The sequence below is a fragment of the Ursus maritimus genome, unplaced genomic scaffold, assembly GCF_017311325.1.
Source record: "Ursus maritimus isolate PB19 unplaced genomic scaffold, ASM1731132v1 scaffold_2, whole genome shotgun sequence".
Classification (NCBI taxonomy): domain Eukaryota; kingdom Metazoa; phylum Chordata; class Mammalia; order Carnivora; family Ursidae; genus Ursus; species Ursus maritimus.
The window spans coordinates 5,932,664-5,950,123 of record NW_024424452.1 but is presented as its reverse complement, the minus strand read 5'-3'; the positions used below and the strand labels follow the sequence as shown (position 1 = coordinate 5,950,123).

The 17,460-nt window shown below is 53.6% G+C and overlaps 1 protein-coding gene across 3 annotated transcripts; it reads left to right on the top strand.

The window, feature by feature from the left end:
- Positions 1-403: 403 nt before the first annotated feature.
- TMEM130 (transmembrane protein 130) lies at positions 404-16,849 on the top strand. 3 transcript variants are annotated; one of them, XM_040634779.1, is made up of 8 exons: positions 404-488; positions 6,752-7,057; positions 8,597-8,756; positions 11,955-12,121; positions 12,916-13,000; positions 14,180-14,382; positions 16,213-16,325; positions 16,697-16,849. In XM_040634779.1, exons 1-8 carry the CDS (start codon positions 404-406, stop codon positions 16,847-16,849), a joined length of 1,272 nt encoding a protein of 423 aa, XP_040490713.1. The 3 variants fall into 3 exon arrangements, with proteins under 3 accessions (XP_040490713.1, XP_040490712.1, XP_040490714.1); XM_040634778.1 differs by having other exon boundaries at positions 16,661-16,849; XM_040634780.1 differs by lacking the exon at positions 6,752-7,057.
- The last annotated feature ends 611 nt before the right edge of the window (positions 16,850-17,460 follow it).

The following is a 17,460-nucleotide window of genomic DNA, read 5'->3' as shown; positions in this document are numbered from 1 at the left end:
AGGAGCGCAGACCCGGGGAGGGGAGGGGAAGTGAGGGGAGGGGAGGATCGTGGGGTGAAGAGGGGTTAAGGGAGGAGAGAAGAGGGGAGGGGAGGGGGCGCGGGAGGCGGCGCAGACTGCTGGAGCGCGGACTCAGGGAGGCGGGGGTTCGTGGGGAAAGGAGGGGTGCGGCGAGGGGAAGGAGGGACGCGGGGAGGGGGCGCGGCGCGGCTGACGTGGGCCGGGGTCGGCGCGGCTGGCTGTGGGCGGCGGCGGCGCGCAGCGACACAGCGTCGCGAGGCGAGGACGAGCGAGCGCCGCTCCCGCACCTCCCCGCATAGCCCGCGCCGCGCGCCCGGAGCAGCGGCCGCAGCAGCGGAGACAGCCGCGTCCCCTCGGCTCTCCTGCCGCTCCGGGGGCAGCCATGGCCCCGGCCCTCTGGCCGCGCCTCAGCCGCGTCCTCTGGCTCGCCTGCCTCCTGCCCTTGGCCCCGGCCAGGGTGGCCGCAGGTAAGGCGCTGCGCGGGCTGGCCGGCCGCCCCCCTCCAGCCGCAGCGCGCCCGGGGCCTCGGGGCGGTCCAGCCGTGCGCCCTGCGCGCACCTTCCTCCTCCCGGGAAGCCTCTGCAGCGCGCGGCGGAGCGGAGCGTGGCCGGCCGGCGCCTCGAAGCCCTCTCTTCCCTCCCTCCACCCTTCTCCCCAGAAGTCGGCCCGGCGCTCGAGGGGGCTCCCCGCGCTCGTCGGTTCCTGCTGCCACCTCCAGATGGGCCCTGGCCTGGGAACCGCGCGCGGTGGCTGGTGCACCCATACGATGCCTGGGGGACCTCGCAGCTGCTGGGGGGTGGGGCGGGGAGGTTGATGCGGGGAGATCCGGAATGTGCGGGATCCGTCATCACGCCACAGCCCCCACAGGGAGCGCGGACAGGGTGCCCGCGGAGCAGTGTCTTTGCCTTTAAATGTCTTATCTGGAGACGTTTTCCCCCCTGCTTGTGTTGGCTTCGGGGAGGTTGCGATTTTAGAGCGCAAGGGGCCAGTCTGCCATTTCGTCTTTGGAATGGTTTCCAAAATGGACCCGAGCTGACAGGTTCTGCTGGGTGCTCCCCTCGCCCCCCCACCCCCACCGGGCGGTGCTTCCATGTTCCCTGCTTCCCCACCGCCAGCAGGCCAGCACCAACCTTTCTGCCTCATTTTGGCGACAACAAAGGACCTGGGGGGTTGGGGGGACAGGTGGGACGTGGGCAGCTCTGGTGATGTGCGTGTGTTAAATAGACAACATTTTTCATTAACCCCCCCCCCAAAGAATGGTAGAGAGAGAAAGAAATCTAATGCCCAATTGTGAAAGAGAATCCAAAAGGTAAAATAAAAACCTGCATCTTAAGGGTGAATTAGGAGAGTTTTGTGGGAATTATGCTTGGTCAGGATGACCTGCTTCCCTCCTGGAAATGTCATGTAGAGATGGGGGTCTCCTATCCATTGGGTTTACATGTGTCTGGAAATGATCACCGTGGCCTAAACTGCAAAAAAGAAAAAACAAGTACATTAATTCTTTGGAAGTCATGCGTGGTTCCCAGCCTGGCCTATTCATGATATGATCAAGATAAGCTGGGAATGAGGTTGGGGAGCATACCTTCTCCCTCAGGCACAGGAAAAAACAAGAGACTTGGGAGCCCTTTCCATTCTTCCTGGGGTCTGGGTCAGCCTGCATGGGACGCTTCTGACAGAAGTGGCAGTCAGAGTCCAAGTACTGGACCAGTCGTGAATTCCAGGTTACGTTGTTTCAGATGTCCCAGGTACCTCGGGAGGTGTTTGGGGCTATCCACATGTGCAGTGTGAAAGAACCAATGCAGCCATTTTCTAGAATGTTCAGGATCCCACATGCTGTGCTGGAAGGTGTGCTCCAAGGGGAAGCCCACGGGGCTTGCTCGTGAGTGTTCCTTCCATGGGTCAGGCTTCGTGGCGGTTGCCATTTTGCTTTTTGCTTTGGCCCTTTCAGCTCTGGGTCACTCAGTGCGCCCGTGGGGCCCCCTGAGCCCCTCCTTTAGCTGCTGCTCTGTACTCCAAGGCCATGTCACCTGGGCCTCCAAATCTGGAAAGATAGGTTTGGATGGGTAGGGCAACAGGACCTGGGCTTGGTTCCTTTAGCCACATGTGGCAAAGCCTTCATGGTCCATTTCAGCTTGGATGCCCTGGACACTTCTGAGAGCCCTAAGGAAGAGACGGGCAGCATTACCCAGGTGCCGTGAAACATCTGCTTGGAAAAAAAGCTTGAGAAAAACTACCCTTGGAGCTTCCCTGTGTCTGGACAGGTGTGGGGGCTTCCAGGAGCTGGGCCAGCGTCTGCAGCAACATCGCTGTTGCCATAGCCCCTCCCCATCCCCGCCCCACCCCTCCTCCCAGCCAGTCCATTCCCCTGGCAACAGATCTGCGTAGCGCTGACATGCGCCCGTCTCCAGTCTCGCTGCAGATGCTGGATGGCCATTAGCATGCAGCCAAATGTCCCTGCCACCTGCCAGCCTCGCTCTGGCCCACGCTCCTCGCCTGGGGGGACAGGGCGGGAGCAAGAGAGAGAAGGGAGGGGATAGCCTCTCTTTCTGTGAAGCCTGGCCAAATGCCGCCTCACAGGGAGGGAGAACAGAACTCAGCCCAGGGGAGGGGGTGGGTACAGATTTGCTTGGTGACTCCAGGTACCTACATGGGGACCTCAGGGGACTCACGTCCCTCAGTGTAAAATACACATTGTATTTTCTTGCAGAAATTTCTGCCATAGCACCTGGAATTCTCTCTTTGGGATTAAGACACTGCAGGCCCCTTTTTCAGTGCTAGTCCAGATGATTTCACAATCCAAAATGGGCTCTGGGGAAGGGGACTCAGAGCAGGGAATGTGTGACGAAGGGAAAGGCTGGAGCAGGAGTCCCCAGCAGGGGCAGGCAACACTGCCACAAGGCGAGTGGGACAAGGCTGAGGTCTCAGGTTTGCTGAAGCCGGCAGTTCTCTAGTGAGCTCCCTGAGGGCAGGAGGCATGTCCTACACTTCTGGGTTCCCCCAGCACTTGTGGGGTGGGGCACAAGGAAGGGGTTCAGTCAGTACTACCTGGGTGAACGGTCTCTTAAGAGCAGTGCGAGGTGGGCTGGTCCCTCTGCCAGGAGCCTTGGGCAGCAGCGGTGCTGAACAGCTGCTATGTGCCAAGCTTGTTGGGCACATGGGGAGATGATAATGACCCCTGCCTTCAAGGAGCTTGCAGTGCAGCAAGGGAGACAAAGAAAGTTCATGCCAACGCGAGGTTGGGACCACTATGTGCTGAGGCTGCTCGGAGAGCACTAAGGGGGCAAGGGGCTCAGGGAAGTTTTCCTGAAAGAAGTTATATCCACCGACATGTAGGTAGAGAAGGGCATTGGGGACAGCATGTGCAAAGGCCCTGAGGTTAGGAAGGACAGAACATGTCGGGAGAGCGGCCCGAGTTAAAGTGGCCAGTCCCGGCGTGGATGTGCCAGGATGTGAATTTGGACTCCACACTGAGGCTGGTCCACGAACACATTAGCTGTGGAGGAAGCTCCTTGTTGGTGGGAGCAGGGGGGGAGACGGTGCTGAGAGAGGGGAGGACCAGAGGCCAAGAGCCAGGGCCAAGGATGAAGCAGTAACGGCTGAATGCTAGCCTTTAGCAATGCTAGTAGTGACGGAGAGGAAGCAAACGCGCGCAGATGGGACGAGGAGTGGGAAAGGACTAGGGATTGAGTGATTCCCGGGACAGCTGCTCCCTCTGGCCCCAACAGAGAGCGATGGCTGAAAATGGTACGTGTGAGGAGGGGAGAGCCCTAGACCAGCACTGTCCAGCAGAACGTTGGGTGATGAAGGCAATATTCTATATCTGCCCTGGAGAGTAGCTACTAACCACATCTAGCTAGGAAGCACTTGCAATGGGCAAGTGCAACTGAGGAACTGAACTCTAGTATTGGTTCAATTTAAGTAATTAACTTTGATTAATTTAAACGTAATTACGTGTGGTTAGCAGCTCCTCTTTTGCTCAGTGCAGATCTGGAGTCCAGAAAGTAGGTCTAGCTTACTTGGTTCTCTCAGCACTTAGGGGGCACTCAAAATCCAGGGAGCAGGAACATCTGGCCAGGAAGGTGGGTGGGAGTGAAGGAAATGAGCAGAGAGGGGCTTGGGGCCCCTCCAGCCTTCCTTGCATGTCACCTCTTCTGGTGAGGCGTATGCTGTTGCGGGCTGGACACTCTCGAACCTGTAGCCCTTCAGAAATCTCACCTGAAGAGGAAATTTACAAATTGTAACCAAATAGTCACCAAGACGTGCGGTAGTGCTATTGGCAAGAGTGAGGGGTTCTGGGAATCAAGATAGACCTGCTTGGGGTCCTGGCTGGCTCAGTTGGTAGAGGACGTGACTCTTGATCTCATGAGTCTGAGCCCCACATTGGTGGTAGAGTTTACTGGAAAAAAAAAAAAAATTAGGGGCACCTGGCTGGTTCAGTCAGTGGAGGATGCAAGTCTTGACCTCGGGGTTGTGAGTTTGAGCCCATGTTGGGTGTAGAGATTGCTTAAAAACAAAATCTTTAGGGGCGCCTGGGTGGCACAGCAGTTAAGCGTCTGCCTCCGGCTCAGGGCGTGATCCCGGCGTTCCGGGATCGAGTCCCACATCGGGCTCCTCCGCTGGGAGCCTGCTTCTTCCTCTCCCACTCCCCCTGCTTGTGTTCCCTCTCTCGCTGGCTGTCTCTATCTCTGTCAAATAAATAAATAAAATCTTTAAAAAATAAAAAAAAAATCTTTAAAAAAAGAAAAAAATAATGATGTACTGTATGGTGACTAACCTAACATAATAATAAAAAAAGAAAAAATAAATAAATAAAAAAAGAAAAAATATATACCTGCTTGAGGGACTATCATACCAAGAGTGAAATTCACATTAGTGCGACCACAGACATGCTTTTGATATGTTGTCATGTAAAAATAAAATAATTCAAAATTGTGTGCAGGGTGTGATTATGTCTAAATTAAAAACTTCCATGCATGAAAAAGAGACATGAGGATAGCAGTATGGTTACAGCTGTGTTTTGGAAGTAGGATAATGGGACATTTCTAATATTCTTTATAAATACATATGTATTTTTTTCATGATGGAAAGAAACATTATTGTAAAAATCTTACTTTGTTCAGATGATAAAATATTATGCACATTAGTAAAGCAATTGAAGAATAATGACTTAGGAAATGCCCGCAATATGGAATTGAAAACAACAACGATAGATACGGATTTCCAAAGTACGAGCACAATTTTTTTTTAAAGAATTTATTTATTTATTTGACAGAGAGAGACAGCGAGAAAGGGAACACAAGCAAGGGGAGCGTGAGAGGGAGAAGCAGGCTTCCGCCCAGCAGGGAGCCCGATGCAGGGCTCGATCCCAGGACCCTGGGATCACGCCCTGAGCCAAAGGCAGACGCCCAACAGCTGAGCCACCCAGGTGTCCCCACAATTTTTTTTTTAAGTAGGAAATGCCCACATATGGTAACACTAGTGGTTACTGATTATTTTTATTTTTAATAAGATTGTTTAAGTTTTCATTTTCTATTTTCTCTATCTTCAGGTTACTATGAGTCTTACCTTCCATGTGGTATTGAGTTGTTGGGGGGGCGGGGAGTGTTATTTTAAAGGGCCTCTGTCCCGGCCTCCCTCCCATACGCACAAGGCACTGTTCTCTGTAAGGTCCCTCCAAGACTGATTCCCAGGTTCCCTGTAAGGGCTGCATCCCCCATATTTCAGTTCAAGTTCCCTGAGGAGTCGGCCAGCTGGACTTCCAGCGTTGACCCCAGCAGGAATCCCGGAGGTCATTTAAGAGCGGTGAGCAGTGCAGTCCGGTGGGACCTCCTGTGATAACGAAGATATTCTGTGATCTTTGCTACTGAGCACTTGAAATGCAGCTACGCGGGCACCTGGTGGCTCAGTCTGTTAAGTGTCTTCCTTCAGCTCGGGTCATAATCCCGGGGTCCTGGGATGGAGCCCCGCATTGGGCTCCCTGCTCTGTGGGGAGTCTGTTTCCCCCTCTCCCTTCGCCCCTCCCCCCTGCTTGTGTTCTCTCCAGCCCTCTGTCTCAAATAAATAAATAAATAAAATATTTAAAAAAAAAAAGAAAGAAATGCAGCTGCTGTGGCTAAGAAAGTGGGTTTTAAATTTTGTTTCATTTTAAGTGAAACTTACAAAGCCGGTGTGCCCAGTGGCTGCTGTGTTGGCCGGTGTAGACCGACAACCTCTTCCTTCACAGATTCAGACGAAGGGTTGGCTTGAATCCGAGTGGACCTTTGTCCCGAGGCTTGTTCTATCGCTGTCTAGGCATTAGGCCTCTAAGAGGCTCCAGACTCAGCTTTGTGTTTCAGATCGGAATTGTGTTTGACATGGAAAGACTAGTCAGAAGAAGCAGGTAACACAGGCCTTTTTTTTTTTTTTTTGGAGCAGCCAAGGTGGTCCCTCCTGTGACATATGTTGGCAGGTATTGTCATAGCTAAGAAATAAGTCTGGCCGGGTCAGGCCTGTGCTCTGGAATGCCCTGCTTGGCTGGCATAAAAAGAAAGTCTCTGGACTCCGTTGGGCCTGGGTTCGAATCCCAGCTTTACACTGAACTAGCCACATGACCCGTGGGCAAGTCACTTGAGCTGCCCGGGCCTCAGTTTCTCCATTTATAAAATAGAATAGCAGAAGCCAGCCCAGAGGGTGACGGTGGGTTCCTTGCCACACTTCTCCTGAAATACGGTCTTTGTCTCTGGGCTTCCAGGCCTGTATGAACTCCATCTCACCACCGATGGCCCTGCCACCACGGGGGCAGAGGTGACCATCACAGCCAGCCTAGTGGCCAGTGACAATGGCAGCCTGGTCCTGCCCACCAACACCCACCTCTACCGCTTCCACTGGATTCATACCCCGCTGCTGCTCACGGGGAAGACTGATGAGGCTTTCAGCTCCACCATCCGCGCCGTGGGGAACGTGCCCGGGGACTTCCCGGTCTCCGTCTGGGTCACCGCTGCCGCCTGCTGGACATGCCAGCCTGTGGCGAGGAGCCTCATCGTCCTCCCCATCACAGGTGAGGACCTTTTCTGTTTGCTAATTTGCCTTCAGACTGTTGCTGCAGAGAAAACCATCCAGCCTGGTTAGTAATCGTATAAACACGAATTAGACTCATGGCCCCTTCTCTGTTATCTGTTAACAAAGGATCAGAAAACACTTACTACCCAGTGCTGGGAGCGTTGTGCTGGAATGAACCCTTAAAGCACATGTTGCTACTGGGGGTATAAATGAACCCAACTCTTTGGAGAGCCGCCGATCGATATCTATCAATGGTTATGCACTATTTCAGTCTCTGGTCTGTTCATTCTCCTCCCTCCAGCCTCCCACCCTACCACTCCTTCCTCCTTCCGGGAAGTAAGTCCCTGCTCTCTTGGAGTTTACAATCTGTTAAAGAATTTGTCTTCAGGAAGTAAATTGCCATTTGGCTAGTGTTTTATGCACAAATGCGTTCACTGCAGTGGTGTTTATAACAACAGAAGGAAATATTAGACGAGCTGAGTTTGCAACCATAAGGGACCAGTACGTGGATATAATTTGTATAACGAATAGCAATGACCTTTACAAAGAGTTTGTAGTGTCCCAGGGGAATACTCCTGCTTATAAAAGTTTAAAAAGCAAGACACAACCTTCTATAACCAATTTGCTCAACTGTGTTTAGTACACGTGTGTATATGTAATGTCCGTTCTATGAAATACATACACACGAATGCTTTGCAGTTCTTCAAAACATCAGCAATAGTGTTTGAATGACAGGCGGTTTCTTTTCTTTTTTTTTTTTTTCTTTTTTTTTTTTTAAAGATTTTATTTATTTATTCGACAGGGATAGAGACAGCCAGCGAGAGAGGGAACACAAGCAGGGGGAGTGGGAGAGGAAGAAGCAGGCTCATAGCAGAGGAGCCTGATGTGGGGCTCGATCCCATAACGCCGGGATCACGCCCTGAGCCGAAGGCAGACGCTCAACCGCTGTGCCACCTAGGCGCCCCAGGCGGTTTCTTTTCATCCTACTTTTCAGCATTTTTCCAAATGAGCTTGATTGAGAACACCTTACTTTCCTGCTTTTGAGGTGAAAAAAATCAGCTCCCAAATTTATTTATTTATTTTTTTTTTAGAGAAGGAGACATGGAACGGTGGTCCTTACCCAGCCCAGCACATCGGCCATAGAGCTGTGATCAGTAGAACCGCTAATTTTTTTCTAGACTCATCTAATAATTTGAAATCTCTCCCGAGATTTTCTTTCAAAGCCTATGCATTTCCTCCTGGTCCTGAGCACCTTTTGTGCCAGAAAGTTCGGGGTCCTGGTGAAAGTGGTGTAGGAGCAAGGCTGTGCGGGCGCCGTGAGTCTTCACCAGTGCCCCATGCAGCAGGGGCAATGATGTGGGGGCCGTGCGCCTCTGTGTTCAGTGACCTGCAGGGTCCCCTCCCACCACCACTCAGCTCTGACAGCCAGAAGGGCAGGGTGGGGAGAGGCTGTCCTGCTGGTGGCATGTGAGGTCACTCCCTGGCCCCGCCTTCCCGCCCCCTCGGGGGACTCACCTGCCTATGGTCTCTCTCCCAGAGCTGCTCGTGGGGAACCTCGTTGTCACCCAGAACACCTCCCTGCCCTGGCCCAGCTCTTACCTCACCAAGACAGTCCTTAAAGTTTCCTTCCTCCTCCATGACCCGAGCAACTTCTTCAAGACAGCCTCATTTCTCTACAACTGGGACTTCGGAGATGGGTACGTCCTTCCCCTCTGATGTCCCAAAGCTTTGGCCTGTGGCTGGTGGCCCCGTCGTCCCACGCAGAGTGCGCTGTACTTTCCCACCCTCCCCTGCTCACGCTCTCTGGCTCCAAACATTCCTGCAACACCTGCTGTGTGAAGCCTGGGGCGCGTGGGGACCAATGGTGAGCCAGTCACGGGACCTGCCTTCGAGGAGCCTCCAGCCGGGTACAGGAGGTCACTGGTGCCCCAAACATCCCTTTAAGAAAGGTCAAAGTAGGATTTTTCTCCATTTGACTCTGGAAGGACCTACTTGGCTGATAGCACGTGCAATTATACACATGTGGTAGAACTCAGGTGTCGTGGCTTCGTTTCTCTTGACTTCTCCTCTCCAAACAAGCCAGGCTGGAGGAGGCAGGTCAGGAAGTGGGGGTCAGGTGCCGAGCCCAGGCAGCCCACAGACACCCTGAGCTTGTGTGAGGGTGGTGCTCTGCGGGGACCCCCCAATCCTTTTGGGTCCCCTCAAGTCCCTGGCTGATGGTCTTTCCTACTCTAGCCCATATGTTTTCACCTTCCATTTGTTGGCATTCCTTAAGACATTTCTCAGGCTTGCAGAGAAACACAAGCCAATTTTCCCAGTTCATTAAAGGCTTAGGAATCCTTCTCGCGCATCACTTCTCACCCCCATGGGACTTACAGGCTCAGCGTGCTTTCTTATGTACAGTAATACGTTAGAAAACAAAGTGGGGGCTCCCAATTATAGCAAAAATAGTACATACACATAGGAACACACCTGGAAATGGGTAAGAGCCTGTGTGAAGAAAACTAGAGCTACTGAGAGGTATCAAAGATTTTTTTAAAAAGATTTTATTTATTTATTTGAGTGGCGGCGGGGAGAACCCAGAGGGAGAGCGAGAGGGAGCAGCAGACTGTCCACTGAGCAGGGAGCCTGCTGCGGGGCTCGATCCCAGGACCCTGAGATCATGACCTGAGCTGAAGGCAGATGCTTAACTGACTGAGCCCCCCAGGTGCCCCCACTAAGAGGTATTAAAGATTTACGTAGATGTGTTATGTACCATCATGTTCAGGATGGTGAATCTTAATATTGTAAACATGTCCTCTAGTTATTCCGTAAGCTTGATGTGAGTCCAATAAATATTCCATTAAGTATAATTTTTGGAATGTGACAAAGATTCTACATCGAAATTTGGTGTTTAAGTATGCGCATATACACACATATATACATATGCATGAATGCATATATACATATATACATGTATAAAAATGTGTCATTATAAACATACACGTGGTTTTATAACCTAAACAACATCTGGAACATCTATCTCAACCCAGGGGATTGGCTCTATACTAATTAGGGGCATTTCTTTTCACATTAAATCCTTTATTCACCTTTTTTACTATAATAGAACATTTTTGACTTGCCAATGAAATAAAACAAGAAAAAGAAATATGTATATTGTATAGGAGGAGACAAAAATCATTACACACATAGGTGTCCTAGGAAACACAAGAGACTGAACTGAAAAATATTAGAACTAAAAACGGATTTTAATGATATGGCTGGTCATAAAACAAAGATTCATAGCCTTTCCATATGATGGCAATAGAAAAAATCTTTTACAATAGTTCTAAAACGTAAAAACTAAGAGAATAAACTTAGCCCCAAATGGTAGGATTTATTTGAATAAAAATGCAGATTGCACCTAGAACCTTAAGAAGACTTAAAAAGTGAAGAGAGAATTTCTCAATATTGTCAGAAGGAAAAAAGATCAGAAAAGCAGAATGATGAGTGGGGATGGGGGGAAGAACTAGAAATGCATACATAAATGTATTTTAAAAGCTACAAATAGGGACGACTGGCTGGCTCAACCCGTAGAGCATGCAACTCTTGATCTGAGGGTTTTGAGTTCGAGCCCCATGTTGGGTGTAGAGATAACTTAAAAGTAAAATCTTTAAAAAAAAGTCACAAATAATTTGCAGCAACAAAAGGCCATTCAACAGGACAGAATAGAAAAGGCAGACACAAACCTGAGTTTATACACATATCTAGTAGATGGTAACAGTGGTATTTCTAACCAGTGAGTAAAGATAGATTATTTAATAAATGGCATCAGGCAATTGGTTAACTATTTAGAAGAAAAACAATCTGATCCTTAACAAAAACAATTCCAGATAGATTGAAAAAATTAAACATAATGAACCAGGACTAGATTGAAATGTCGATGACCCCCTGCAATTGGATAATTTGGTAGTGGGGAAAGCATTTCTAAGAACAGGGAAACAGAGGCAGAAACTATAAAGGAAAAAAAATGCTAGATTCGACTCACTAAAATTAAAATCTGAGTATGAAAGAAGTACATCAAACTGGGGCGCCTGGGTGGCACAGCGGTTAAGCGTCTGCCTTCGGCTCAGGGCGTGATCCCGGCGTTATGGGATCGAGCCCCATATCAGGCTCCTCCGCTATGAGCCTGCTTCTTCCTCTCCCACTCCCCCTGCTTGTGTTCCCTCTCTCGCTGGCTGTCTCTATCTCTGTCAAATAAATAAATAAAATCTTTAAAAAAAAAAAAAAGAAGTACATCAAACTAAAAGACAAAAGTTAAACTGAGTTTGGAAAATATTTGGAAGATATTTAATAGGTAAAGAATTGTTAAACTTCATATGTAAAGAGCATTGAGAAATCAACAAAGATTTTCTTTATTGTTATTAGACTTCCTTTGAAGTAATTCAGGTAATTGCAGGAAAAAGCATGATATTATATACTTTATATGTCATATCATAACTATGATGGAGATATGATTCTGTTTTACAGATGAGAAAAGTAAGACTTAGAGTTATAGATAGGAAATCTAGAACTGGGATTCAGAGCCAAATATGTCTTAACTCCGGTTATATTTTTTTCCCCTCTCAGGATTGTCCTTGTCTCTAATTCAGGGCCTCTTTGAGGTTCCTGGCAGGTAACAGGCACTTGCTGCTGGGAGTTCTCCCACCTGTCACTTACAGGCACAAAGATGACCAGCAGCCACTTCACCCAAGCGTGGCTGACCTTGTGTCTTGGCTGGCTCTGGGGGTTGCTGCTGCGATGATGCCCGCTTTGCTCACAAGGCATTGGTAGCTGAGCTTGTCACTCCACGGACGCCCCTGACCCTAAGAGGCCATGTGAGTCACTTCTGTCATCTTCCTCCTGTCACCTCACAGCACCCAGATGGTGACTGAAGACGCTGTGGTCTATTACAACTATTCCATCATCGGAACCTTCACCGTGAAGCTCAAGGTGGTGGCCGAGTGGGAACAGGCAACGCAGAATGCCGAGAAGGGCATTATGCAGAAGACGGGCGACTTCTCTTCCTCACTGAAGCTGCAGGGTGGGTCTCCGGGGGTTGGTGCAGGTTGAGCGTTTGGCCCCTTGGGGAGCCCTGGGCAGCACTCTTTGCGGGGTCGGAGCCCATGAAGATCAGAGTGGCTCCAGGGGGGCACTGGGCTGAGCTTGGATGCACATCCTCTCTTCGGGTCCCCGGGGCAGCCCTCTGAGCAGTCGGTCATTATCCCCATTTCTGAGAGGGCCCTGGGGGCCACGGAGGAGGCCACATGGCCACCAAGCGGCAGAGGTGGATTTGAACCCAGGCCCGCCTGCTCCCAGAGCCCAAGCCTGTGGCCAGACACTGTACTGTGAGCTGGTCGGTCCACATGGCTCTTTGCTCTCGGGCCACACTGGCCTCCTGTCTAGGACTGTCCTGTTGGGGTTGGGACGGCCTCAGTCTCCTGCAGAGAGGAAACCCCAAACCCGCCTCTCCCTGACTTTGGCGAGACGGGGCGCTTGGGCAGCTGCGGCAGATTTCTGAGTTGTGCTGCAGTGCGTGCGAGTGGGGTGATGCTTTCCCCACATTGCACACGTGGTGGGGGAGGGGAGGTTATCTGGAGCCAGGCCTCCGTCATGGTTCTCAGAGCCCCACCTGCTTCCCCCAGCATCCTCATTCTGAGCGGCTCTGACACCTGCTGCTGTCGGGGAGGCGGGACCCAGGCATGCCCTGGACAGACCTGCGACCCCCACCTCGGGAGAGAGCCTGACAGGGTGGTGGTGACACAGCCCCGAGCCCTGGGAGCTCTGAGACAGCTGTCCTCAGCCACCAGGTCTAATGGGGCCCTCTCTGCCTTTCAGAAACCCTTCGAGGCATCCAGGTCTTGGGGCCCACCCTAATTCAGACCTTCCAAAAGCTGACAGTGACCTTAAACTTCCTGGGGAGGTGAGTGAACCCCCGAGTGGACAGTGGGTGATTCGCTGCCCTGCCCACACTCTCCCATGGATGATCTTGAGCCTGTTCCATTCCCCGAGGGGCCCCAACTTTGGGGGCCAGCGGAAGCTTCTGCTACCTTGCTCTGCAACCATGGGAGAGTTGTGGGCACGGCTTCGTACTCGACGCCCAGGGGAGAGAGGGTGGGCCCTTTGGAGCTGTCCGCAGTGTGGGCATCAAGGCAAAGCCCGGTGAGGAATGCGTCACCCTCTGCGTATGGCTTAGACCTGCCTCCTGCCCCCAGAAAGCAAACCATGTTGGGTGGGAACCGGCCCAGGGCTGGCAAGAACAACGTGGGTCTGAGTAAGTGACTGAGAAGCCGGGCATGTTCTCTGCACAAGGTGGACAGAGCCGCGGGGCTTGGTGGTCAGGCTCAGCCCTCCAGGGACTCTGGTGGGGAGGACCGGCCCCACCCCTCGACAATGGGCCATGACAGAGGGAGGCAAGGCTCGATGGGGAGCACGCAAAGCAGCCAAGAGAAGAGGAAGATGAGCCGCAGGGCTGGAGGAAGTTTCTAAAGCTTGTGGGGAGTTTGGGGGCAGGCGCTTAGCTTAGGACTTGAAGAGTGAGGTGGGAAGCACTCAGGCTTGGCAGACCTGATGGCTGAGGTGGCAGGAGTGTGTGTTTTACTGGGGCCTGGGGCTGCCTTCTCCACATTCCTGAGCTGGACCTGTGTTTTCCAGCTTCTGGGCCTGTGCTGTGGCAGGTGGATAACCTGGAATGCCCCCGCCCCTCCCAACCTGTCGAAAGTCTGCTTATCTTTTCAGATCCTATTCAAATGCCACCTCCTCCAGAAAGCCTTCCCTGACTTCCTCATAAAGAATGCACCCACCTGTGCCCCGTGTACACCCCATGTATCACTGAAGCACTCACCCTGTCTTGTCCAGCACTCTGTGCCCATCCCTGTTTGCCCCACTAGCCTGGCACCCCCTTGGGGTCTGGGGGGTGGGCATCTCTTATTTACCATCATGTTCCCTGGGCTGGAAGGGGTGAAGCAGAGGCCAGGACCGCTAGGTGTTCTGTCCTGAAAAGGACATGGAAGTTCACGGCTGTCTGGCCTTTCTCAGCCTTGGTCTGTGCTCACACTCCTTCCTGAGCCATTGCTGAAAAGCCACCCCCATTTCCCTGCAGCCCCCCTCTGACCGTGTGCTGGCGCCTCAAGCCCGAGTGCCTGCCGCTGGAGGAAGGGGAATGCCACCCTGTGTCGGTGGCCAGCACGGCCTACAACCTGACCCACACCTTCAGGGATCCTGGGGACTACTGCTTCAGCATCCGGGCCGAGAACGTCATCAGTAAGACGCACCAGTACCACAGGATCCAGGTGTGGCCTTCCAGTAAGTGCCCCGCCCCTCCCCCGGCGCCACGCGGGCAGCACATGCCAGTCAGCCTGGCTGCCACCGCCAGTGTGCGACCTCCAGCCAACCCCCCAACATGAGCATCATCACCAAACCCGCTGGCCCAGCCAACACTGTTGACCACACGCCCATACCTCCCCCAGACCGCCCACCCCTCGGTTCTGCCACCACCGCCCTCCACACCAACGCCGCGAGCTATCCCAGCAGCCAGCGCAGCCCCCCCGGCCAGCTTGACCACACAGCTCTGCCACCATTACCACGCACGCTCCCGACGGCCCTTCCGGCACCATCCAGAGCCAGCAAATGGCTCTGGAATTGCTACGGCCCACACCACCAACCGCACCCCTCCCGCTGGCCCTGATGCCCACCGTCTGGACCCGGGTCATGGGTCCCTTGCCGCCCAGCAGCAGACAGCTTTGGCTCTCACTCCCCGCCACCATCACTGTCCCCGGAGTCCTTCCCACGTATTACCAAGGCCACGCTGTCCCCATCGTGAGCAATCCCCCGATAAACCCCCCCAATCACAATGCTCCCTTCTCCGCCATCACCCTGATCCTGGCACTGTGGTAACCACTAAAACCAGCCCCAGGGAGCAGGTACTGCTCAGACAGTGTGAAGTGGGGCTCCTGTCATCCATCAGGCCCCCCAGCCACCTCCCCCAGCATGTCCTTCCCTAACTCACCGTCAGGCCTGGCAGCTGGCTAGCAGTCACAGAATTAGCTGATGATGGCGTGAAGTTCTACCCTTCTTTTCCAGGGGGGACTCTTCTGTGACCCCAGAAAAGCACTTCCTTACATAGAGGAGAAAGTGGGATCCCAGAGCCCTAAGGGATGGTCTTTCAGGTGCCCGGCCAGGTCCCGGCCCTTCGTGTATGCTCAGAAACCTCTCTAGCTGCACTCGTCCCCAGGGTCGGACCCACAAGTTCCCTGCTGTCCCCTCTGGTCTCCCCAGCCCCTGTCTGAGCCATCAGGCAGATGCTGTGCTCCACTCTGGGCCCTGGCTGGCCTTGTGGGCCTCGCTGGGGGTCTGGGGCTCTGTCTCCTCCAGCCCCTCCTGGGTGCTGAGTGCCTCAGGGCCCCCTGAATCCTGCGGTGGAGACAGCATTCCAGGTAATCAGTGCTGCCTTTTCCTGGGAAGCAGAGCCTCCTGGTATAGACACTTGGGGAGGGGAGAGGTGAGGGGGACCCGCGCTTGCCAATCAGCTGCCGTGCGCCTGGCACAGTCACACCCCTCCCCTCGTGGCATCCCTGAAGCAGCCTCGTGGGTCAGCATTAGCATCAGGGAGCGTGGTCAGAGCCGGGGTTCGAACCCGTGACTGCCTAACTGCAGGCCCTGGGTTCTCCCTGCTCCACCACGCAGCTTTCTGTCTCGGGGGGTCGGGGTGGAGCCTGGAGCTGGTGGAGGACAGATACCTACAGCAGGTCACAAGGCTGTGGCGTGTCCTCACAACACGCCTTCCCGTCTCCAATGCAAGTCACCCACGAGAGAGCGAGGCGGCGGCTGTGGTTTCTCTGATGGCCTGGCCATGGCTCCTGTCCTGTGCTATCCATTAGGGCAAGTCATTAAGTCCAGCTCACGCTCGGGGGCCGGGGGATTTAGCAGCACCTCTTGCAAGTGACCGTCAAGTCACGTGTGGACATATTTTAAAACCCTAACACACCCCTACTTGGTTTCTGTAGACTTCCCGGGTTTGCCGGTTGCGGTTGCCCAGTTGGGATGCAATAATAGCTGTTGTGGGGTTTGACTCTTCTGTCCCCCGCTGCGGTCGGAGAGCCCCCGACCCGGGGCTTCACCGTGTCTCACCCGCAGGCATCCAGCCGGCTGTCTTTGCTTTCCCGTGCGCCACGCTGATCACCATGATGCTGGCCTTCATCATGTACATGACGCTACGGAACGCCGCTCACCAGAAGGACATGGTGGAGGTGGGTGCTCAGGGAGTCTGGGCCTCCGGGCCCTGCCTGGAGAAGGGGAGCCTGGCGGGGACCCGGATGTCAGAGCAAGGTCCTAGGGCTGGGGGCGATGTGTCCGAGATGCATTCATAGACGGACCACGTTGAGTTGGCCTCTTCCCATCCGACGGACTGCCGTGCTCACCCCTTGCCGAGCAGCTGTGCCCGGGGGAGGGCAACGAAAAGAGGGAGCAGAAAAGCCAAGGGCACAGGGAAGCACTGTGTGCCGCTGGGCAGCTGAGCTCGTAAGGCCGCCTAACGGGGGTCTGGCAGGCGGGTGATTGACCCGTGGGGTTTTGTTCACCATAGGTGGCTGATTTTGACTTTTCCCCCATGTCTGACAAGAACCCGGAGCCTCCTGCTGGGGTCAGGTGCTGCTGCCAGATGTGCTGTGGGCCCTTCTTGCTGGAGGCTCCCTCGGAGTACCTGGAAGTTGTCCGCGAGAACCACGGGCTGCTGCCGCCCCTCTACAAATCCATCAAAACTTACACTGTGTGAGCGCCCCCCAGTCCCATCTCAGCGTTAACTGACCGCCAGCTGGGCGCTTCCGACAGGGTGGTGCGGGCCGCCGAGCAGCAGGGGCTCGCGTGTGCGGGGCTGTCCACCCTGCTGGCCATCCATGTGTATTTCCAGCTGCCGCCACGAGCCCCCCTCAGCCCCACACCCCTGCCATCCGTCCATCTGTACAGTCCAGCCTCTGCCGTAAGCCCCTCTCAGTCTGCCCTACCCCACCCATTGCCTCTGAAGAGCCCCACGCAGGGCCCTGAAGCTCAGCGGGGTCCCTCCTCTCTCCCAGGGGTGCCTGGCTGCCCCTCACCCGTTCTCCCCATATTGGCACTTCTGCCGTCCATCTGGGGTCCGAGCTTCCCTCCCCCAGGTGGCCCTGCCTAGGTCAGAGAACTGGGAGGAAGGTCACCCATGGTTAAGGCTACATCATGAAAGGTCATACATACAGAGACAAGCGCACGCGTGTGCACACGTGCACACACACAGGTACACACGTCACACGTGTTACACAGGTGTCTCCGCTGATGTCCTCTGTAGGAGTTAGGCTGGTTGCTGGGTCCTGAATTAGAACTAATATGACATCAGACTTTCTCCACTTGGCC